Genomic DNA, 22,962 nt, shown 5'->3' with positions numbered 1-22,962 from the left:
CATGGTACGTGTGTGTGTGCTTGTGCGCTGATTATATCCTATCATTCTTTTGTAAATAACTTCTTCCAAAACAATGAAAGACAGATTTCCTCCACAAGATCATCAAAACAAGCTGGAGTTTAACACTTCAAACTACCTTGGAATAGAAATGTGTTAGAGGAATTGAAAATGCCCTCCAAATATGCAAATGCTGTGATTTCAAAGTTCAGGAGCTTCATCTCCTCCTTTCCACTTCAAACTTCAAGCAAAATTCCACCCTGGGGAAAACCCTGGGAAAGCTGGGCCTCAGGATGAAGTTGAAAATTAGGCTCCAAACTTAAAGGAAACCTACTGTCAGCTTTGAAGTGTGTAATAGTGACTCAGTGGAGTAAGCACCTGTAATTCTCCCCTTGGAAAGCGGATGGACTTCTGCAACTGCACATTGCTTGAGAGCCACTCCGACATGGTATTAACAGGGAAAGAAACACTGCAGTGGGGAGCACCTCCAACAACCCGCCACATGGGTGATGGGGGTTTTTTAAGAAAACAGAAGTTTTGCCATGGTTTTGGTGAGTACAAGAGAAGGTCTTTCATCTCTTGCAGTAGGCAAGTAGGCAACTGCAGTAGGCAGTAGCTACAGCTTTTCTTCTAATAAAAATTATAAATCAACTTTGGTATTTCAGTCAGCTTTCAGATCCTTTATAAAAAATACATTCTGCTTTGTGGCTGTTGCAATCAGTCGCTTGTAGTTTGTCCAGCAAGAAGCCATAAAGCACACGACCATGTTGTGGGGCACCTCTTCCACTGAACTGCTTGGCAGGAACCTCCTATGTCACGTCTGCTGACTTTGGATGAATAACCTGGGCATACTAGTGATAATTTCAGTAAGAAGCATGAGCTTCTTAAGTATAGATCATTAATATTTTTACTTTTGTTTCTTTCCCTCTGTTTCTTAGGCTATCATTCTTTCTTGCAGTGTGTTAACACTCAGGCTCAGGGAATTCTTACCGGTGTTGCAAAAGGGAGCTGTATCAAAGCGGCATCGTTGCTGGCATAGGCAAAGAGCAGATACAAGCACAGGGTACTGCCCTGGCCAGACATACGAATGAACCACGTTCTGGAGCAAGACAACCTGCGAAAGGCCCACAAAATAGGCATCGAGGCGAAGAGGTGTGCTCAGATGCTGGAGGCAAGCAATTCTGTGCGCAGGAAGAAGAGAAAAGATGACACGCTGAGTCAGTTTGAACAGCAGCGAGGTAATTTTGTTCCTTTGCAAACAGATGTCTTGAAAAAAAAGGAGGCTGCATGCCAAGAGGCTATTGATCGCGTTGCTAAATAAAGCAGTAGCCTCACTTAGCGGTAGGTTCTTCTAGCAGCACCTGCTGAGCATTGATGAGGAAGGGGCCGCAGCACGCCGGCGCAGCACGACACAAGCGCAAGCAGCGAATGGAGGGGCTGACTGGCCGTGTTCAATACGGCCACCGGAGCCTCTGCCCTGCCAGCCACCCGCCAGAAGGGACGAGTGGAGGTGAAGGGCCGTCAGGCAGCAATCCCAAGGTGTGTGGGAAAAAGCAGCGTGGCAGGACGGACTCGCCTGTTCCCTCCTTCCGCAGGAAAGCAAGGAGGGCTGCTGGGGGCTTCCCAACCAAAATGCCTAATGGCTGGGGGAGCGGGATCAATCAGCAGAAACGCTGCTGATCCTCGTCAGGGTCCCAGGAACCAGAGAATAATGCTGGCAGGTGGCTCAAGCGGCAGGTCCACATTTTCATCGTCCATCCATGATCCCGTAGCTTGTCCTTGGTATGGCAGAGAAGAATGAGCCGCACCACTTTGGTCCTCTACACTGTTGTGATAAATGATTTAGTCCCAAACAGGATTCTAATTTAAGTTTACAATTTATTAAACGAATAGAGGCAAGCAAACAGTGCTGGGTGCACCGGGAGTCTCCGCTCCACCAAGACGCACACCTTCACTTCTTACAATCCCCTCCTTTATACTTTTCTAGGCTTCGTTTCTCGCCTTTCTCCGCCTTTTTCTCAGAAGATGACTCCTCCTCTAAGTGTGTCACCACTTCCCCAGTCTGCGCATGCTTCGTCCTTTTCTAGGTGGTCGTCTGGTGGTCGTTGGGAGGAAGATGCTCCTCTTCGTCCGCGCACTCTACATGACCTTTCTGTTTGCACATGCGCTCTGTTATTCTACTTATATAATGCTACCTTATTTGGCTATACATCTTCTCGACATTTCTGCGGTTATCTACAACACTGGTTTGTACTAGTATATCAGGAACTAACATACACATATCAGGAAGTTACACAAAAATTATGGTTTCTTCTGTTTATCGCCACCTCTCTGTTTATGGTCATGCCCCCCATACATACCTTTATCACGACATTTGCTTCAAACATATTTACATATAGATATTCACTAAATTTTCTCTACACGAATCAACTCATCCCTCACACTATGAATCGTGTCCCCAGCTGACTCTGATAAAATGGCAATGGGATTCAATCCCATCCTAATTCCAAGTGAAAATGTCAAAAAGGGAATGACGAAATAGTGACAGGATGCTGAGGCTGGCTTCTGAAACAGAAACCTTGAGCCAAGGAGGGTGGTGCGAGTGTTGGACCGGCGAGCATCACTCAAAGAACCACTGTTAGAAACATTAACATTGCAAAAGGAGTAAGTCACAGCCCAACTTAACACACACACATTACTGTTTTGCAAAGCAACTCTAATTCTACATCATCATCATCCTCCTGCTTCTTTGTTGACCTAGATGTCCCTGGAGCCGGTCATGCTATAGTTTATTATCAATGATGCCAGATACGGGGAGGGTTTCACAGAGGTGTTGGAGGGGCTAGCGTGCCGGTGTTACTTCAGTAGTCCAGGGGTATCCTTCATCCTTCGTGGGTGACTTTGAGATTCCGAGAAACAAAGGTCCTTACCTTCCGGGTGGGGCCTGTCCTCCTCCTTGCCATGAGCTGGGGATCTTTGGTCATGACTATTCACGGTTACTTAAGCATGACTGTGTATGTAAGCATGACTTTATGATGTAAACTCTCTCTCTATATAAAGAAAGTTAATACAATTTCATACTATTAAGAAAGTTGATATAAAGACATACTATAAAGACTAACTGGTACAATAGTCAGTGCGCTAGTCAAGGAACGAGATTTTCCTAACACGGGCTAAGACGCCGTCACTTGGGGGCTTAAGGCCTGGCAGGAGAGAGGCAAAGACCCAAGTACCCCCCGCCGTCCAGCTGCAATCCAAGCAGCGTTTGCAAACGGGAACCTCCTCCTTCATCTGACAGGCTCTCCGCTCCTCCGAACGGTTTGTTTACAGCTGTGTCTAAAATAAACGTTGCCTTTTTCTTTTTTTTTTTCTTTTCTTTTTTTTTACTCCTGTTATTCCTGCGGAGCAAGTCGGATTCCTTTCTGACTCACGCATGATTAACTAACTTCCAGCTGCATTATCTTTATTGTTGCTGCCGATGCACAAGCCAGCGCTCAGCACGACTCGCGGGTCCCAAGCTGAGCTGGCAAAGCTGCCGCTCACAGAAAAGGATTTTTTTTTTTTCCCTGAGAGTTGTGGTGTTTGAGAAATTTTTTTTAAATTATTATTTTTTTTTATTTAAGAGAAAGCACGTGCTTGCTTTCTTCGGGGTCCAGGGAAATACAACCACGCAATAACCGGTAACGCAACCCACCCATCCTGTGGGGTGCTGAGGCCGGGGGGGGGGGGGTGGTGTCCGAGCACTGCGGGGGGTGTGGGGGCAGTGGCGGCGGCGCCGCGGCCGCTCCCGGCGGGCCGGGGCGGAGAGGGGCGGGCAGCCCCGGCGAGGAAGCGGTTAAGGCCGGGCACCAGGAAACGGGAAGGAAGAGGCTGAGCCCAGCAGGAGCCGCACAGCGGAAACCCCCTCGCCTCGCTCCCGCTGGCAGCCGCCGCCGGCGGGCCGGCGCGCGGGCACGTGCGGCACCGGCACCTGGCGGCGACGACCGCCGGGCGGGCCCGGAGGGAAGGAGGGAGCGCAGCCTCGGCCCCGCCGCCCCGGGGGAGGGCGGCTTACACAACCGGCCGCCCCTTGCATCAGGCGGGAGCCGTGCCCGCGGGGGCGGTGCGAGCCGCCCCCCGTCGTCCCCTCCCGCCGCCCGGGAGCCGCCCCCCTGCTGCAGCGATGTGACCCGCCCCCTCCCGCCCTCCCTTCCGTCGCCGTCCCCTCCCAGGAAGGAGCCGGAGTCGGCAGCGCCGCGGGGCCGGCATGGAGTAGGGCGGCCCGGGGCCGGCGGCGCCGCGCGGGCATGGAGCTGGGCCCGGGGCCCTGCGCGCTGCCCCCCGCCGCCGGGACCGGGGCCGCGGCGGGGGGACCCTGCGCCGAGATGCTGCAGGTGGCGGAGGAGGCCTTCCGCGGCGGCAACTTCGAGCTGGCGGCCGAGATCTACGGCTCGGAGCTGGCGGGGCTGCCGCAGCCCGAGCGGGGCCTGTGCCTCCGCCGCGCCGACGCGCTGGCGCGGGCCGGCCGCATGGCCGAGGCGCTGGACGCCTACGGCGCGGCGGCGCGGCTGGCGCGGCTGCGGCCCGAGGAGCTGCGGGAGCTGGCCGAGAGCTTCGCCCTTAGCATCCGCGATAAGGAGCTACGCCTCCCGCCCTGGGGGAGCGGCGGGCCCGGCGGCGGGGCGGAAGGCGAGGGGCTGGGCGACCCGGCGTGCTGCCGCCCGCCCGAGCTCTTCGCCTGCCCGCTGTGCCGGCGGCTGCTGTGCGAGCCGGTCACCCTGCACTGCGGGCACACCCACTGCCGCCGCTGCGCCGAGCCTGGCGACTGCGGCCGCTGCCACCGCCCTCGCCGTCCTGTCGAGGCGACCCCCGCAGCCGTCGTCGTCGCCGCCGCCTCGTCGCCGCCATCGCCCGCCTCCGCCGCCCGCCCGCGGGTCAACGTGGTGCTGGGCAACCTGCTGCACAAGTGGTTCGGCGCCGAGAGCCGGGCGCGGCGGCTCCGCGCCGAGGGCGACGCGCTGCGGGAGCGCCAGGAGCTGCCGGCCGCCCTGGAGAAGTACAACCAGGCCCTGGAGATGGGTGAGCGGGGGTGGGGGGGAGCGGGAGGAGGGGGCGGAGAAGGGGGGGCGGGGGGTGCGAGGGCATCACTGTCTGCCGGCCCCCGGGCTGCTCACCCCCCGCAGCAGCGGAGTGGGGAGGGGATTTGTGGTGAATGGTGGGAGAGGGCACCTGGGGGAAGTTTTGAGAATGAATCCACACCCCCGCCTTCCCCCCACCCCCCAGCGAATGGCTATTTTTGCTCCGCTGTTATTTTTGTCCTTGCTCAGAAGGTGCCTGGCGTTTAACTGCCTGCAGTCGATGACTCATTATGCAGTATTTCTAGAAAACCCGCTTTTCGATGTGGGGGGAAACCATATTTTAAGTAAAGGATAAGCAGTAGTGGTCGTGTTAGAGCCCTACCGCGGCTCCGTGGGAGAAATCGGTGTGTGGGTCGGATTCATTCAGCTACACGCAGTCGCATCTTCAGAAGAACATAGCCTTTGAAAACAATGAAATACCTAGAGACGTAAAGGCTCAGAACATCTCCTTTACCTTAGCCTGCGCAAAGTATTCAAGATAAATACGCATTTTGACTTGTGGAGACGATCCGCGTGTGTTTTGAGTGTAACCTCTTCATAGGCGTGCGGTATTTCTACGTACAAAGTAGTCTCTGAAGAGCCTGCGTTTAAATAAAACCAGCACGGTCTGCCTTTCTCCTCTGCCAAACCGGTGGCAGGCCCAGTTTGTCAAAACCGGGTTGTTTTCAGTCTCTGCGCCGAGTAGTAGGTGGATCCTGCTCGCTCGGTTGTAGCCGTGTAGTAAGGCTGGTGTGCGTGCGTGCTCCTGGCTTGTTTGCTCTGCAGGCGGTGGGGGTGGAACAACACCATGAGTATCTCCAGCGCCTGGAGAGAGGCATGGAGCTGGGAAGAGCCGGGATCTCGGCAAATCCCCTGGGATCTGCCACTCCTCCAGTCTAAGCGTGATAGATGACCGGTTTAATTGAGGAGGAAGTTGGGAGAAAGCCTCGCTCGTGTTAACGGAGATGAAATCCTGCGCGTAAATGTCTTCGGAAGGCAAATGTAGAGAAAACTGTGCCTCTCCTCTGTGGAAGAGCTCCTCTACTTTGAGTCAAATCGCTTTCCTCGATCCTGGTTTTTACAGGATCTGAATCTTTACCCTTTTGTTGATTTGCTGGCTGCTGTGGAGAGAAACACACCATTATGCATTATGCACCATTATACCCTGACTTGCTTTCATTTTTTGCCACAGTTGCATGATAGGCATCTGAGATACAAGAGTTGGGGATAGCATAGCGTACTATCGCCTCACAGTTGATGTTAACCATGTAAACTGTTAGTTTGGTTATTTATTCCACTTTTCCAGCTAGTTGTGGCAAGTTTTCAGTCCTAGCTGAGTCCTCTCTGTAAAACTATTATACGGTTTAGCTGAAGTAATCTCTATTAAAGTAGGGCAGGATGGAGAGGTGAAGCAGAGGCAGGGGAGAGGCTTGATGTAGGTCACTGGTGGATATAGCGAGTTGTCAGTAGTGGAGCCTCTACATGTTTTGAGTTCAGGGTCCCATTGCTGGGGAAGATAGCATCTCATCAACAAAACAAGCACTTGATGTGATTTTTTTTTTAGAGGACAGTTTCTCACTGCCGCGTGTGTTTCTTCCGCAAGAAGAAAGGAGAGGGAAGACTGTAGTGTGCTGCTAGCCCTCTGGCACAGCCCTGGAGCACGGATCTCCAGCCATGGCTGCTGTGCATTGGGATCTTGAGATAACTCCCTTGCAGTGTCTTCTGTAGCTTCCCAAGCATGCTGGGAATTTGTTCAGAAGCTCCTTGCCCTGTCAGCAGGGCTAAAATTGCTTAATTTTTTTTTTTAGTTCTTATTAAAAATAATAGCTCGTATCTGTCTGACTTTTGAAATCCTAAAACCGTAGGCTGGCATGTTGTAGCTTCCCAGTAGCAGATCCTCATTCCTGTTGCTGAAGAATAGGCCACCCCCCAGCCTTTTGCCTTTTTTCCTGTTTCGTTGTGTGCCGATGCCATTTCTCACAGGTCGAACTGCTGTCTGCCCCTCGTGTTCTGAAATTCTTACCATATGCTTATCAGGTACTGCCCTTTGGCTTGCTGGAGTTGCCTTTATGCTTTCCAGACAAGTATTGCAGTAAATAGGAGGTAAAAATGGGAAAACATGGCTGTTTTCTAACTGTTCAGTACTTCTTAAGTGTTAACATATGGGCCACTTGAAATGGTTATGAGCCACTGTCAGGTATTTAAGACTTTTAATATGTGAAGAAAAATAACTGCTTTTTTTAACCTCCAGAAGCTTATGTATTGAGAGTCAAGGGCTTGGGTATCCTTGCAATTTCTTTTTACAGACATTGCCCGTGAACACGTTGATTATACAATTGCTGTATTAAGTTAGGTAAAATTCCAGGCTCCTTGGCAGGATGCACCACTCAGTGGGATTTTGTTACTGGTGTTTCTTGCGGAGTACTTTCCTGCTCCATCTGCAACAACTGGCTTTGTGTGATGTAAGACTAAAGCAAGTTTTCCAGTTACTGGTTACTTCCCTCATTCTGGTTGCAGCCTGATTGGTAGCTAATTGTCGAGGTGCTCCAGGTCTAAACTATAAAAGGCTCCTGTCATGCAGCCAGTACACATTTCCAGTACCATCTGGAATATCTGCTTCTAATTTCAGGTCTCAAAAGAGGTGTTACATGCCTTTAACTTGTCTATTTTTTCCAGGTAAACTAGTTAGTCTTGCAAAAGCTTAGTCTTAGCAAATATGTTCATCTTTTGTCCTTAACTGTCAGATCTCCAGTGCCAGCATTGCTCCCGAGTTTGCTCTGTTAAGAGTCTGCTATGGATTGAAGTGTGGTTGTGTGGGTTTTCTTGTTGTTGTTTTTAAGAAAATCAGCTTTACTATTTGATCCTCCTAGCCCTCTTGAGATGCCCACAGCTTGGTGATCTGCTGTTTTAAAGTAAGTCGCTGGCTTTTTTTGCTGCCATAGACACTGGAATAGATCCTGCATTATTGCAAGGTATCTAATTACCACAGCTTCAAAGCAAGCACATGTCGGGGTGCTTGAAAGGAAGCATTTGTTTTCAACTGGATCGCTCTTTGTGCCAAGCTTTATGCAGCTCAGCCATCATAATATCAAGTATTGTCCAGATCTCGCTCTCGGGGCTGTTCCCCACAAAGCTGAAATTCAGAGAGCTGGGGTATCAGAGGTGGGCTTCCTCTCTGCCATCCCTTCTCTTCTCACTCGTTTTCTGATTATATGAATTCTTAGGTCAATTAAACTGAAATATGTTATCATATATGCGTGCAGGATTGGTTTGTGTTTTTTTGTTTGTTTGGGTTCGGGGCTTTTTTTTGTGCAGTAGGTACTTTCTGCACCATTTTTCCTCTCACCTGCAGCTCTGATGGAGATGCTCTCCGGAGGGACGGTGCCTGGGAGGAGTACAGTTGTCTCTGTGTATCCTGGTTTACAGACCCTTTAAGCTGTGTGCCTGAAACTAAAGGAAGCTAGATTTCTGTGACAAATTAATGTGCGTATTTTGAGGGTGTGCTTTTTGGGAGTGTGCTTTGGGTGTTTGTTTTCTTTCTATAAAGTGATTCTCAGTTACAGAGGTAGCAGGCAGCTGTTGCTTCGTGGGGAAGGTAACGAATAGGGCTTTTCCCAAGTACCATGCGTAACTTTATACAGCCAAAGACTGTATCATGGCAGGGGTGGGAGCACAACAACAACGTTCATTCTTATGGCACGGTCTGTATCAAAAAATACTGTCTTGTGCTGGCCAAGTAGGAGCACACTGTACACTTTTAAGATCAGATGCTATACAGCTCTGAAGCTGACCAAGCTCTCCTCGGGGTGAGGGCGCGCTCGTAAGCGAAGGCACACGCAGAGCATGAGGGGGTTTGGGTGGCAGTGGCTCATGCCCTCCGCCCGCGTTTTGCTGTGCCCTTCTTCGTACTGAGTCGGCCAGTTAGCATCCTTGGAGATAAAAATCCCAGCGGTGCAGTCCTCTGACGCCTGCTGCCACTGTAGGTTTTGTAACAGCGTTGGTTCCCAAGCTGTGTCGGCAATTGCAGGTCTCCGGCAGTCCCTCAAGCCTGCGCTCGCCTGACCCTAATCCCCAACGAGCCTCTTCGGGTGGGGAGGGATGGCCGTGCCCCAGCTCCTGCGGCGCGATGAAGCAGGTGCTCGCTTGCCTGCTGCACGCTGTGCAATCGTGTCTGGCTCCCACTGCAGTGACACACATCGCATCTGGGCAGCGGCGTGCCAGGACCCCTTGTTTCTGCGTGAGGCACATTGGCTCCAGCACGTAATTGCCCACCGCTGCGAAGTCTGCCAAGCCTGAGAAGCGTCGCCGCCTCCGGAGAGCAGTAAAAGCCACAGCTGTCCCTTGGAGTGGCTGTGTTTACTTCTGGTGTGATGGGCTCTTCCTGAGCAGAAATAGGTTTTCCATGGGCGGGGGGGATAGCTGATGCACATAGCTGCTCACATTGCCCAGCATTTTAATTCCTTCCCCACAAGGGTTTCAGAATAAACATGTAGGAGATAGGGTTCAGCTGTATCAGAGAGTCTTAAAAGCACAGTGGAGTTAAGGGTAGATATATCTGCAAAGGGGGCCTTTTCTTCCTAAGTCCTCTGCATGGATCTCAGTTTCCAGTGGATAAGGACAGTGCAGGAAAGGCCAAGGAGAGGAGGGGAGTTTGTATCAAGCCCAATGTAGGGTCAGAGTTGGTGTGCTGCAGGGAGATGCTGCTGGAGATGCTCCGTCTTGCATCTCCTGGGGTGGAGAACCGTGCGCTGAACCGCAGCCCACAGGGTGGTGTCTGGGGTGTTGTTAGAAACAAAATGTAGGAGCTTTCCTGGGCTTTGGTGGCCAGAGAAGGATCTGCCTCTCTTGGCCAGACCTGGGCAGGGAGACGTTTTTCCTTGCTCATCCCAGCCAGAGGTTCACCATAAATTGGACTGATCCGAAGGAAAGTTTAATGTGGCTACTCAGCGCTGATTTATTTTGTGGTCAAGCAATTCATGGAAGTATATCTGGTGCCTTCCAAATTCTTCCTTCATAAGAATTGAATTCAGGGGGCAGGCCAGGAGGCAGTAGAAAAGAGGCGTAAAGGGAGCATCAGTTGTGTGAGGACAAGGTCTCGGGCCAAAATATGCCTGTTCACAAGCAGACGGAGCCTCTTGCCATGGTGTCAATACTGGTTCCTGCTCCGCTTGGGCCTTGCTCGCTGTTTTGGGTGGTGTGCTGGGCGGGTCACCTCCTCGGGGTCACCGTACCACCATTGCCCTCTCATGCCAAGCACTGAGTTTGCGTGGCGAGGGGCTTGATGCTGCCTCTGTGCTCCTGAGCTTGTGGCTGCTGCTTTGCTTGAGCAGCAAGTCGGAGGTGGTTTGACCTCAGTACAGGGTATCTGCAAACTGTCATGGCCTTCTTTGTCCTGTCCTGTCTGCTCTGGTCTGTGTAGACAGTTGTTCACATAGTTGTCTTTGCAAACATTCAACTACACTGTTCTTGGTGTACTGGATAGGTAGGTGGGTAGTTGATGTGTAACTTTGGCTTTTCCTTCCCCTTTGCCTCACCTTTACATTGGTAACTCTTAAGTAGGTTAAAAAAACCCAGACGTAGCAATGTTGCACATAGAAAATAAGTGTCTTATCTGTTGACCTTCCATACTAGCTCTCAAGCTGTTAAAGCTACAGACATTCAGTGCAGGTTGATTCAAGAGCAACTGCTGTGGGTTTTCCTGCTTGGTAAATGCCAGGTTGTGGCACTGGTGCCTCTTCTTGGAGACCATGGCATAAGCAAGCTTCCAACCAAGCATTCTTGGGACTTGAGCTGAGTGCTTACAGCCATGAGTGAGATAGCTATGGGCAAGTGTTCTTCTATGCCCCTGAAATTATTTGCTGGGGCATTTTTCTTCCAAGCCTGCTTCTGAGTTGTTGCAGATAAGGGAGGGTGGGGGAAGATGATCAGAATTTCTTGGTGGGGTGGTGGGACATCCCCTTGGTGCTATCCTACTGCAGACCTGTCAGGTGAAGAGTTTCTGTGCTAGTCATGGGTCAAGGTCAGAAGCAGCAGAGTCCCTTTCTGCTGCTAAACTCTCTTTAGAAAACCGTGCTTACATTTTTATAAAGGTGACTGATGCCGTGTGTTTTATTAATTCTGCTACTGTTTTCTAGGGACTTGTGCACTTGCACTGAAATTGCTTTGTTCGAAGAAAACTGCTAGAGAGCACCCACATGCACCTGTATGTGAATTATGTGTATTAAGTACACTTTAATGGCATCTTCTTTTGTACACTATTTCTAGAAGTTTGCTATTAGAAGATAAGGTCAGTTGTCTTTTTCTGGTGCGGTCGGTTTACCGACTCTTCCTTCCTCACAGGGTCTTGGGAACATTTTCCAGTAGTAAAGAAGTAAGTCTTTGTTGTATCAGACATTAAAAAACAAAACAAAACAAACCCAAAAAACAAAACACACCATGGTAGACAGCTGTCATGACTCCTGGAACAGCAAATGGTTTAGTAAGTTTAATAATTTATCAGAAGAATATTTAATTTTGTAGTTCCTAAAGGAAAGCATGACTTCTAAGTGAAGAACGAGAGGTAGTTTTTCTGAAATTACATGCTACAAAAAATAGTAGATGCTTGCTGATTAGAGGATTTATGCTAAAAAAGGAACTTTCCCATCGCCCTGTAAAAGCACCTGTTGGAATCCGCTTAAAGAGTGTCTCCAAAACCTGTTTTTTCTGTGTTACAGGGGCAGAAAAATGTGTAAAAGTAGGAGTCCAGGTTACCTAGAGACTGTTGCAGTAGTCTGAGTGTTATTTTTAAACTCACGGTATTTTGCAGCCTTCTGTCCCTCAGCCACTCTGTTTTTTTAATGAGCTAGTGCTTGAAAAACAGTAGTAAATACTTCACTTATGACACCACTGGAAACGTGTCAAGTACTTCGGAGCAGGAGCTTGTATTACTCCTGACTTGTAAACAGCTTGCGGTCGAAAGCTCAGATCCTGTAGTTGGATCTCTGGACGTTTTGCCAGCTTGCAGAGGGTCTGCTGAAGGCAAGGGGTTTGCAGGGCTGCAAGACTGTGGCTGTGCTGGACAGGAGGCTTACGCGTCGCGGGCACCGAGGGGAGGAGGCATCGTGCTGCACAGCAGACAGGCTTTGGGTGTGGGGTTTTTTTTTTTAAGTAGTTAACATTGCTCATATAACTTACTTATGTACCACTTCAGATAGGGTGAGTATTCCCCCTGCCATGTATGTAACCCAGACGTAATTTCCTATAAATTGAACTACTTCCAACAATCCTAGAGAATGAACTATATTTACGTATCAGGCTGAAGAATTTTTGAAGTCTCTTCAAACAGCATATTCTGTTTTTTCTTTTGCTGTGATAAAGTATAACATGATGTCTTTTGCTTTTGGAAGAAGATACTTACAGAACTGACTTGCGGTTCCTAATCTTAAAATGAGTAGGATACTGCACAACTTTTTCTCTCTTACAAATGTATTAAGTGATCAGCTCTATTTGAGGATGGAGGCAGTGAAGTAATTAGCTGAGAAACAAGAACGTCCTTTTTGCAAGTTGCAGGGAGCCATAAATTCTGGGCTAAAGCTAAATAAGCTTTAACTGGAAAAAGCGAAGGTTATAGAGACTGAAGAGTAATTGGTAGAAATGTAGCTTATGTACTGATTGTGACAAAGAGGGCAACTGGGCTATCACTGGTAAAGTCATATTATGGTAGAATATCTGTCTGTAAATTGATCTTGTTAACTGCGATCATGCCAAGTAGGCAAACCTACTTGGCTGGTCCCACCTGGCGGTGAAGCACAACATGTCTTTGGTGTCTCCTTGCAGTCACAGGTTCATGTGTACCTAGCACAGTGCTCTGTTTCTGTGGAGGGGCTGGGACTTTTCCTTGTGGGTTTTGGAGATCAGCCAGGGGTCTGGCCTCCTGGGGTGGTTTGGTTTTGAAGCTTACTTGTTATGTCTTTGTACTTCGATCTATAGGCTTCTTGCTTTGGGACAGTCTCTGTACCTGCTGTTTCGAGAGGGTACCTCAGTTCTGACTGAGGCTTTGGTAGGAAACCTTACCTGAACCCCAAACTAAATGCTGGGATAACTAGTAAACATTGAAAGACAGTCACATCTGTGTACTGAATGGTTTTATTATACTAGTGCCAAGCAGCCATGGGGTATGTCACCTGAAGGAGTGCCCAAATGTCCAAGGGGTAGAATGGGACCTGAAAATGTAGGGAGGAGGTGTTGATTCATGCTATTTTACCTGGAAAGAGTAGCATGCATCTAGCAAAAATGTTGAAAGATTAGGATTTGGGTAGGAGGGAAGTAAAGATCTAATATTACACCTAGCACTACACTGGACACACTCGACTTGAGGACTTTTGCTGTACCATGCAATTCATCACTTAACTGGTTTTAAAGAAGGTTATCACTGGCTTTGCAGTAGTGGAAATGCAAACTAAACTGTAGATTAATGTAATTGGTCTGGCACGCCTCTGCCTCATTAGGCTAGAAGTACAGTCCAAAAGCAAGGGCGCAAAGTTAGCAGCACCTTCTTTGTAGCAGCTCTTCTTCCAGGTAGCATATAACTTCCCTTATGGTGTTTCTCTTGAGTAATGATGGGAGCAGTGATTAGCTGTGCTTAGTGGTGATGACAATCTGGCTTTAAATAATGTATGGAGCTTCCTAAGTGAGAACTTACTGAGCCTGAAATAAAACTGCTGGGAATCCAAAGCATTTTGTCCAGCACACAGAAATATCTGTGCTCCTAAGTCTGGACTTCTGAACAGCAAAATACAGAGGCCTGGGAAGAAATTAATTCAGTCTTAAATTGTATGTTCTTAAGAATAGTCCAGCTCATCTGTAGCCAGTGTCCTTTGTTTCAGTCAAAGTGGTAATACGAGGGAGTTTCTTGATGTCTCCCTGTCCCCCAGACCAGAGAGCACCTGGGTAAGCATGCTGCAGGGCAAAGGAGTGCGTGGATGTCACAGAATCACAGAATGGTAGGGGTTGGAAGGGACCTCTGAAGATCATCTGGTCCAACCCCCCTGCCAAGGCAGGATCACCTAGGGCAGGTTGCACAGGAACATGTCCAGTCGGGTTTTGAAGGTCTCCAGAGAAGGAGACTGCACAACCTCTCTGGGCAGCCTGTTCCAGTGCTCCATCACCCTCCCAGTAAAGAAGCTTTTCCTCATGGTGGGGTGGAACTTCCTGTGCTGCAGTTTGTGCCTGTTGCCCCTCATCCTACCACTGGGCACTGCTGAAAAGAGACTGGCTCCATCCTCCTGACAGCCAACCTTCAGAGATTTATAGACATTGATAAGGTCCCCTCTCAGCCTTCTCTTCTCCAGACTAAACAGCCCCAGGTCTCTCGGCCTTCCCTCATTTGAGGGATGTCCCATGTCCTGGGGGGACAGCAAGGGGAGAGGGTTGCAGCTTCAATTCTGCCAGTGAAGTGGTGGCTGTAGTTTCTCCACCCTGGTTTAAATAGATCTCCGCTGCTTTTTCACCTCACGGCGCTTAGGTCGTGTGTAGAGACAAAATCCCAGTTGGGCATGGACCAGCTCTGTAGCTGTGTGGCGCAGGTGAGCTGTAGTGGGGCTCTCTGGGCTCTGAAGTGGCTTCCCCGTGGCGGTGAGGGGAGAGAAAATTTTGGCTTGGGGTGGCTTTTTGAAAGTTGTAATGGGGACTTCTGAAGGAGGAAAAGTAGGACCAAAAAATATTTCATATCTGCATGAAGATAAAATACAATAAAATCAATAGAGCTTGATGGGAGACAAACTCCATCGGAGGAGGAGATGGGTTTTATTACACCGGCTGTGGGCAGCGTGAGTGTGGGCGAGGAAAGAGACCTTTGCACGTGCAAACCAGCGCTGCGGTGGGTTGGTGGCGTGGGCTCCGAGCGGAGGATGGCAGTGGAGTGCCCAGCACTCCCCCCCGCCCCCCCCCCGCCCAGCACAGCCTATTTCAAGAGCTTGTAAACTCGTACATTGCTATGTCTGGCAGCGTGGGTCACCTGGTGGAAATAGCTGTTACGTTTGCTTGCGGAGTACTGTTTGCAAGTGTTCTCTCCTAATCGCAGTGGAAGGGTACTGGGTTGCAAGAGTGGGCTTGCGGAGGAAGAAGGTTCCTTCCTCTCATCCTCTGTGTGCTAAAAGCTCTTGCATGCTTCCTCTGGGGTCTTACCTTTTTTTCACCTGCTGAAGACTACCACTGATGTAAATGCAGGGAGGAAGAGCCATGATATTCAGAAGATACTGTTTATTTTTAAAAATCCATTTATTAATCTAATTAAGGCAGGCTGAGAAAATGTGGGCTTGCTGATTGCAAGTATGCCATCATGTTTGTTGTCCCTCCTAATCGGTTTTGGGAAGCTGACCCTGGCTTTCATCTTTGCTGTGGAATGAAGTTTCATTTGAATGTCCTGAATGTCATCATTTCTTCTGTTAATTATTTTATCAAGCATGCTCCTTCCTCTGTGCCCCCCCCAGCCCCCACGCAGCCATTTTTTGTGCACAGACTTGTCATGCTTGCATGAAGTCTGGAGGAGAAAAACTAGCTTGCTATTCAGTTAATTACTAAATCTTGCTAATTTCTCACTGAAATTAAAATAAATGTTTCATATTATTTTTCAAGCTTATGAAAAGGCTTTCAATACTGAATTGTGCAGAACTGAATGCATAACATAAAGCAAGCCAAATTTCTTCCTCTCTCCAGGGACAGACGTTTCTTTAAAATGTGGGAAAAAACTTCCCCCTGAAGTCCTGCACAGGCTGACTCTTGCTAGCAAGACTGAAAGGTGTTTTTGTAGTGACACTTTCAGTTCTGTTCATGCATTCAGGAAATATGCTTAGGATTGAAATAGGTTTGAATAAAACGTGCTTTTCTAGGAAGAAATATCAGATAAGGAGGATTAGGGAGTTCTAGCAACTTTAAACATGTTCTTTTTGTGCTGAGTTCCTGGAAGAAATCTCAGCAGTAGTTTATTACAGTAAAACCTCTATCGTCATCTACGGTCAGTTTGGTGAATTCTCTTAATTGCTCTAATTGCCTTCCTGGCACAAGGAGACTTTGGGGAACCCTGTCAGCCTCCTGATCTCAAGCAGTGTAGTTTAAAAAAAATAAACTTGAATGCTTGGCCATATCTGGAAAAGTAATTTTGGGTGTTAGCTTCTGTGTGAGTAAAAGTGCAATCTAAGAAACATCTGCAGGTGAGTGCAAAGGTGATGCGAGCAGAAAGTTAATGATATGGGAGAATCCAAGCTGACAACCACACTCGGGGCAGGCAATACCTGGTGGTCCCAAGGAGGGCCCAGGAGGTGGAGAGCCACCAAGCCCCTTGGCTCTGGGTGCTGCTCAGCCAGGGTTTGTCTGGTGCCATGGGATTACGGCCGGGATGGAGGGTAAGAGCCATGTGGGAAAGCTCCTGGGATCTGTGGCTCTGAGGAAGTCTCTGTGTCCCGGCTGCCCGGAGCCGCAGATCCTGGGAGCCTCAGTGGTGGATCCGTGATGCTGACAAGGACATAAATTTTGCTGTGCAGCTGCAGGCTCCCAGAAGAATTAGATTCAGGAAATGCCATCTGCTCGTATTGTGGAAACAGCAAATTTTCTACGCTTTTCTTCTTAATTTGGCCTGAACTAATAAGTTATTTCATAAAAGAAATCTTTTCTTCTCTAACCTCCAGCAGAAAGAATGGGTGCAGTATTTTAAAACAAACTATTGGCTATTGTGTGACTTTTTTCTTCCTCAATAAAGTTGACAGTTATTGTAGTATACCAGCATCTACCAGCATTCACAAACTCTGTATGTCCTCAGGCTCTCTCCATCCACCTTCTCTGACTAATTTCTTTCACTACGGCACGTGGGGTGTCGTGGAACAACTCGATAGCACAGTGCTTACAGAAACCTTGTAATTGTTTAGGCTGTAGCTGGATATTCACTTTTTCTTCGCACTTCCACATGTACCCTGAGTTGGAGTCAGCCGGCGGCTGCCACAGAGACAGCTCTCTTCAGCGCCAGTTCCACCAGTCAGGGAATACAATGTTCCAATCCATCTAGCCTTGCCCTGGGACCAGATGGGGACCTTCCAGGGACGGTCCCCCCCGGCAGCAGGAGGCTGGGGACGAGGGGCCGCGCGGGTCGGGTGCGGAGCTGGGGAGCTTTTGGGCCACGCTGCTGCATCTCCCAGTGGGGTACCGCTGCAGCTAAGGCATCTTGCCTAGCCCCTTCATCTCCCTATAGAAAACCTGTCATACTATAGTCTCGTAAATACTGCTCTCTTTAGCAAAGCTGTTGGGGTTGGGTTTGGGTTTTTTACCCCTTTTCTCTCTGTTAACTAAACATTCCTTGCCAGTTACTCCTTAAGATGGGCCACACCTTACGCTTTCTGATGGCGACTGAGTGAACAAGAGGGACAAGCCCTGAATACATGTAGCTTTTTCTGGTTTGCCTCGGGGTTGGTTTGGTTTTCATCAGCTTGTTATTTTCCCGTCATGTTGTGAGAGCCTTTGGACTACTTTTGCGGGGGGGAAGAATTTGCAGCCTTTGCCACACCGTTGTGCCCTGCGGCGGCTATTTTTGCTTAAAACTTGCATTGGGGGCAAGATCCCAGAAGAGCCGCCGAAGCTGTTCTCTTTCGGCGCCTGCTGGACATAGGAACCGTGCTGAATTGTGCGCTGGGACGTGCCGGCGCGGCTGGAACGTGCAGTAGGGAACAGAAGCAGGAAGCGGGCTTGCCTGCCCCCGAATCTCGCGCTGCTTCCTATGGCTGGTGGTGCCAAAAAGCACCCCACCCCGCGCTCTGCCCGGCTGCTGGGGCACCTACCTCTGCGGAACCGCACCTACCCCCCTCGGCACGCTCCGCGCAAATACCCCGCGGCAGACACGACGGTGGAAATAAAGAGCAAGCGTTCGTTTTTAATACAGAGGGCAGACACAGACTGTTTAAATGGTGACTGGATTAAATAATTTTATGTTTGAGCATCTACTAAAAGGAAAAAAAACCCCTTGCTTCTGAAGATCTGAGGTTAGTTGTTTTCATTTTCATTTAACTTGCAGTCTTTTTAAGAATTATCAGCTAAAAAGTGTTGATCACTGCGGCAGTCTGCATGTGTAACACTTAAAAAAAAAAAAAACAAAAAACAAAAATCAACAAACAAAACACCCAAACAAAAACAAACCAACCAAAACCAAAAAACCCACAGCATGAACTAGCTTTTGCAGAGCTCCTTTATTTTAGGTGTAGTCTCTAGCTGTCGCTGGGACCCTTGGGGCAGCATCGCTTCTGATGTGTCATTCTTCAATTAGGATATCTGGCGTCAGTCCACGCTCCAGCCAAAAGAGGCAGCAGCCCTTGCTGCTTCGTTCTTTCCCATCCCTTGTCCTGGCACTCGCGTTGGTGTGGCTGTACAGTGAACCAGTTGAGGGGAAACTGATCCTCTTAAACCTTTTTATTTATTTGTTTTTATTGGATTAGCTTTCAGTCAATTGATTCCTTGCTCTGGTTCTCTGTGCAACCACGCGAGCCTGGTTTGCCGCAGGAGCGCTGGCGTCAGCTGGAGGGAGGGGAGGAGGAGGCGGGAGGGGGATCTTGGGCCACCCCTCCTGGTAGGTGCTTGGACGTACCGAGTGGTGGCACCTGCAGCAGTTACGTGCTTCCTCTGTGTGTCTGGGTATGCTCGTGTGTGTGCCTGGGCTTCATATGGGCAATGTGCTCTTATCGAGGATGTGTTCAGGGTGTTCGTGCTGAAGTGAGATGCAAACAGTGAAGCCAAAGCAGGCTGGAGAGAGCTGGAGAGCTACGGAGACCAGAGCCCTGCGTAGAGACGTGCAGGAGGTGATGCTTGCAGGAAAAGTCTTGAGAGAGCTAGCTTGGAGGCAAAGTTTAAAATTTGTAGAAATGAGGGAGTACTGCCTCTCGGCACACCCTGGAGCCTTTATAAAGTTTAATCCCAGTTAAGACAGTTTTTACCAGCTCACGTTTGGGTAAGGGTTACAGCATGTAGCTGCCAGCAGCCAGCTTCCAGCCCTCTGGAGGCCTTTCCTGGCACGTGAAGGACAAGAGCGACCAAGAGCAAATCGCACCTAAGTCTCATCTCCTGAGATAACTGCTTTGGTGGACAAAGGGAGAACATTGTTTGGGCCTTAGCGTGTTATCGCAAGGCTGCTGACGCAGCCTGCCACAGCATCCTGCTGGCCAAGCTGGGGAGGTAGAGGTGGGATGGGTGGAGAACTGGCTGGAGCATCGGGGGCATGAGGTGGTGGTTAATGGCTAGAGAGCTGCTGGGCGGACGGCTACCAGTGGCATTGCTCAGGTGTTGGTAATGGGGCTGACGCAGTTCAACACCTTATTAACAACCTTCAGGAGTGGGCAGAGCGCACTGTCAGCAAGTTTGTCCGTGACGCCAAACTGGGGGAGGAAGAAGCGGTTGATCTGCTGGAGGGCAGGGCTGCCATTCAGATCAGCGACCTGGGGCATGGGCTGACCAGCCTTGCCTACTTCAGCAAAGGCAAGTGCGCCTGGGACAGAATAACCCTGTGCAACAGGCCGGGCTGGGCTAGGCAGCAGCGCTGCAGAAAGACCTGGAAGTCCTGGTGGACAAGCTGAGCAGGGATCAGCTGAAGTTTTTCTGTGGTTCTATGAAATGTAACGTTGGGGCTAGATTTCCGTCTTAAAAAGTGTTATGGAGACCCTAGGAAAGGACAGAATAATAACGCGCGAGGTGTTCCTAGTCCACACAGACTGAGCGGTTCACGAACACGTGGGTACTGCGGCCGCCTGTGTGATCGTGAGAGGTTGGCCTGCCCCGAGGAGGGCGAGGTGCACGGGTGCAAGTGGATATGAAATGTGAAGGCTGCCTGCGCTTTTCTGAACGAGTGGCTTACGAGAACGTGTTACCCAAAGTCCTGCGTTTGTGATTTCCGTCAGGCAAAGCCACACTGGGGGAGAAACACTTGGGGCTTTTTTTCTTTTTGCTTTCTAAAGTGTCCCGTAAGCAAGGTGAGGGAAAGAGCAGGCAGCAACCTATGTGTGAATATGAAATCTGTCCGGCCTGATAAAACGCAGAGGTTGCTTCCAGGCTGAGAAGGATATATTTTGGGAAGGAAAGAAGGAAGGAATTGCCTTTTTTTCTGTTATAGAAGAGCATAAATGTAACTGTTGTGTAGTAATGCTTTTTAGGTTACTCTGGCTGAAAATTAGGTTACTGTACTTAACATGTACTTGTGCTGCTTTTAATGGGGTTCCTTGTAACCTTTTTTGTTTTCCAGCTCCTTGCAAGTGTTCACTAATAGCACAGCGAGCAGAACTCTGTACGTCAATGAAAAACTACCAGCAAGCTCTTCACGACGCGGATGTCCTCTGCCGAAACAAACCCCACTGGCCTGCGGTACGGTGCTTGTGTGTCGTAAAGACCAAAATGAAAATGGCTGCTTCTTGGGGCTTCTCTCTGCAGTGGGGACAGTGCTGCTCAGGGCGTTGTTGGAAGAACATAGTGGCATTGTCAGGGCTGGGAATGTGTACCAAAAGCCAGGTTCTTCATAGGACAAGTCTTGGAGGGTCCTTAGCATGTCTCCAGCCAGTGGGATTTCAGCAGTGGGCCGCTGGTGATGTGGTGGTGTTTGTGCTGGTGCCTGTTGATCTGTTGGAGTTAGTGCTGCAGCATGGTAGCAGAATTGGGTCTGTAAGGCTCTGGCAGCCCAGGACCATGCTGCAGTTCCCTCTGAGATGGTGTGTCCCAGGCAGTGGGTGGTTTTGACAGCCTACTGGCCAATGTGTCTTTCTGAGGACAACCTCAGACTGTATTTCAGGATTTGTGTGTGTGTGCGTGTATGTGTTCCTTTAATACTAAGAGTTCATATCTGTGATTCCTACCTGTGTCATGGTGATTCATAGAGGGGGTTGGGATCTTTTTCATAACAAGAGGAGGTGCTACAAGGAGCACTGGTTTGTGGGCAGTCTGAAGCAAGCATCAGAAATTATGTTACGAGAGAGAAATGGAAGAAGCACGTGGTGCCTGTTGTTACCACCGCTTGCCTGAGGCTAGACTGGGTGTCTTGACAGTTCGCCCCACCTGGGATTACACCTCCAGTCAGTCCCTCACCCATCAGTAACAAAACTGCGGCACAGGTTTGACCAGATAAAGCCCCTGGGTGCTACCTGGAGAGAGTATGGGGAACCTTGGCTTCTCTGTGAAGACTAAGGAGGTGTTGCATGAACCCCTTGGCCACCTGCCTCAGCATGGGAGGCTGCAGCTACCTCTCTGTTTCCAGTTGGGGAAGATGTGGGGCAAGCAGAGAGGTGCTGTTGGAAGCATCTAGTTTCTGACAAGTTAGATACTTGTCCCTAAATGCTGTCACCCATTAAAACTTTTCTTATTTGAAGGCAGTTCATAATCTTCTGCTCGACTCCAGTTTGCCTTTTTGTCTAGGATCATTTCTCATCATGTCAGGAATATGTCTCGGGTGGCATTGGCTGGGCTTCTGTGCAGAGGGAGAAAGATGAATTACACACGTTCAAATGTTTTCTTGAAGTGTCTTCTCTGTTTGCCTTGAATCTACAGAAGTGTGATGTGTGTCAGTCGTAGGCGGACAAAGATTTCGTTAATCACATCTCTGAAGAATGCTTATTGAAAATGAAATTTGTCATCATGGCATAACCAGCACTGTCGCAGATGCGTTTCACTTGTGCGTGCGTGTGAGAACTTCCACATAAGCTGTGCTGATCCAGAATCCATGTTCTCCAGGAATTCTGGGCATCCACTTTGTTTTGTGTCTCATGGCATCTCATCCAGTGGCAGAGATTAGCTGAAACATGCGCTGTGTAGTTAAAAAAATTAAAAAATTGGCCATAAAATTAGACTCGTTCTGGGAGTAGCTCCTGGGAGGCAATGGAAACGTAATGGCTTGCTCAGTTAGTGGTGAAGCTCTTGGGTCCACTGTAGTCATAAGACATAGTCAATAGACAAGTTGGTTTCTTTTCAGTTGCTATGAAAAACAAGTTCTTGGACTCTCTTGAGGCAGGGAGAAGTTCCCAGTTGTACTTTTATGTGGCAGATAGAAACAGATGCCCTCCTGCCTGGATCCTGCCTGCTACATAAGGTCCTGCATAGACCTTACCTTTCAGTCTGATGCTTGCCAGGGCCATGTGAAAATAGGAAAGGGAAGGTGGCAGCAGTAGCCTCTGAAGTGTAGGGGCTTCTAGTCCCTAGGCCTAATTTCTGGTGTTGGATCTTTAGGTATTTCGTCTGTGGACAGCCCAGCTCTGTCCTCTCTTTGCAGCTTGAGTAAGGAAATTGCTCCTGCGGCCCCAAAGGACAAGGCCAAACAACCTTGTAGCCTCCCCAGTGCAGTGGCGTAATCTTGACAGCGATGTCAGGCTTGTTAGGACCTCCCTAAAAAGGTTTTAGAGAGGCTGTGCAAGCGTCAAGATAGACAAGGTCAGGGTCAGGCCTCACAGTACCTCTGTTCTTACTGCATTCAGGAAAAAAAAGAAATCTCACCTTGAGAGATTGGTGTGTACTGAGACTTCTTGTTCAGGTTACCAAATGACACACATTAATTAACCCGTCCTGTGCGGAGCCAGTTACTTTCTTTTCTTTCAGAAGCCGCCGCCTTCCCAACAGTGGAAAGGTAAAGATCTTAACGGGACTCAGCTTTAAAGGCTATATTGAAGGAGTGAGGGTGGTACCTGCTCAGGAATATTACGTGATAGCGGGTCTTTTTGCATTAGTATGAAGAATACAAAAGTGTGGACTAGTGAAATTGTACTTTCAGCACAGCGTAGAGATATTCATGTGGATCAGAGGTGGACTTGCAGAGAACGCTTCTGTCTAATAAGCAAGAGGCAAACGTTTCAATGCACACTTAGTTTCTTTTTATTGTTAAGGAAGT

General features: G+C 49.2%; 1 protein-coding gene across 1 annotated transcript in view; it reads left to right on the top strand.

Moving 5' to 3' along the window:
- Positions 1-2,883: 2,883 nt before the first annotated feature.
- The window catches only part of LONRF2 (LON peptidase N-terminal domain and ring finger 2), a gene marked incomplete at its 3' end in the record, with an annotated part of 33,687 nt that continues 13,608 nt past the window's right edge, over positions 2,884-22,962 (top strand). The window contains exons 1-2 of the mRNA XM_082003576.1: positions 2,884-5,055; positions 20,341-20,459. Of these exons, the coding sequence (XP_081859702.1) occupies positions 4,284-5,055; positions 20,341-20,459 (891 nt within the window). The 5' untranslated portion in view covers positions 2,884-4,283. The remainder of the gene's footprint in view (positions 5,056-20,340; positions 20,460-22,962) is intronic.

The sequence above is a fragment of the Phaethon aethereus genome (genome assembly GCF_964289735.1).
Source record: "Phaethon aethereus genome assembly, chromosome: 1".
NCBI lineage: Eukaryota > Metazoa > Chordata > Aves > Phaethontiformes > Phaethontidae > Phaethon > Phaethon aethereus.
Note: the sequence above shows the minus strand (reverse complement) of the source record. Positions and strands in the feature narration are given on the sequence as shown.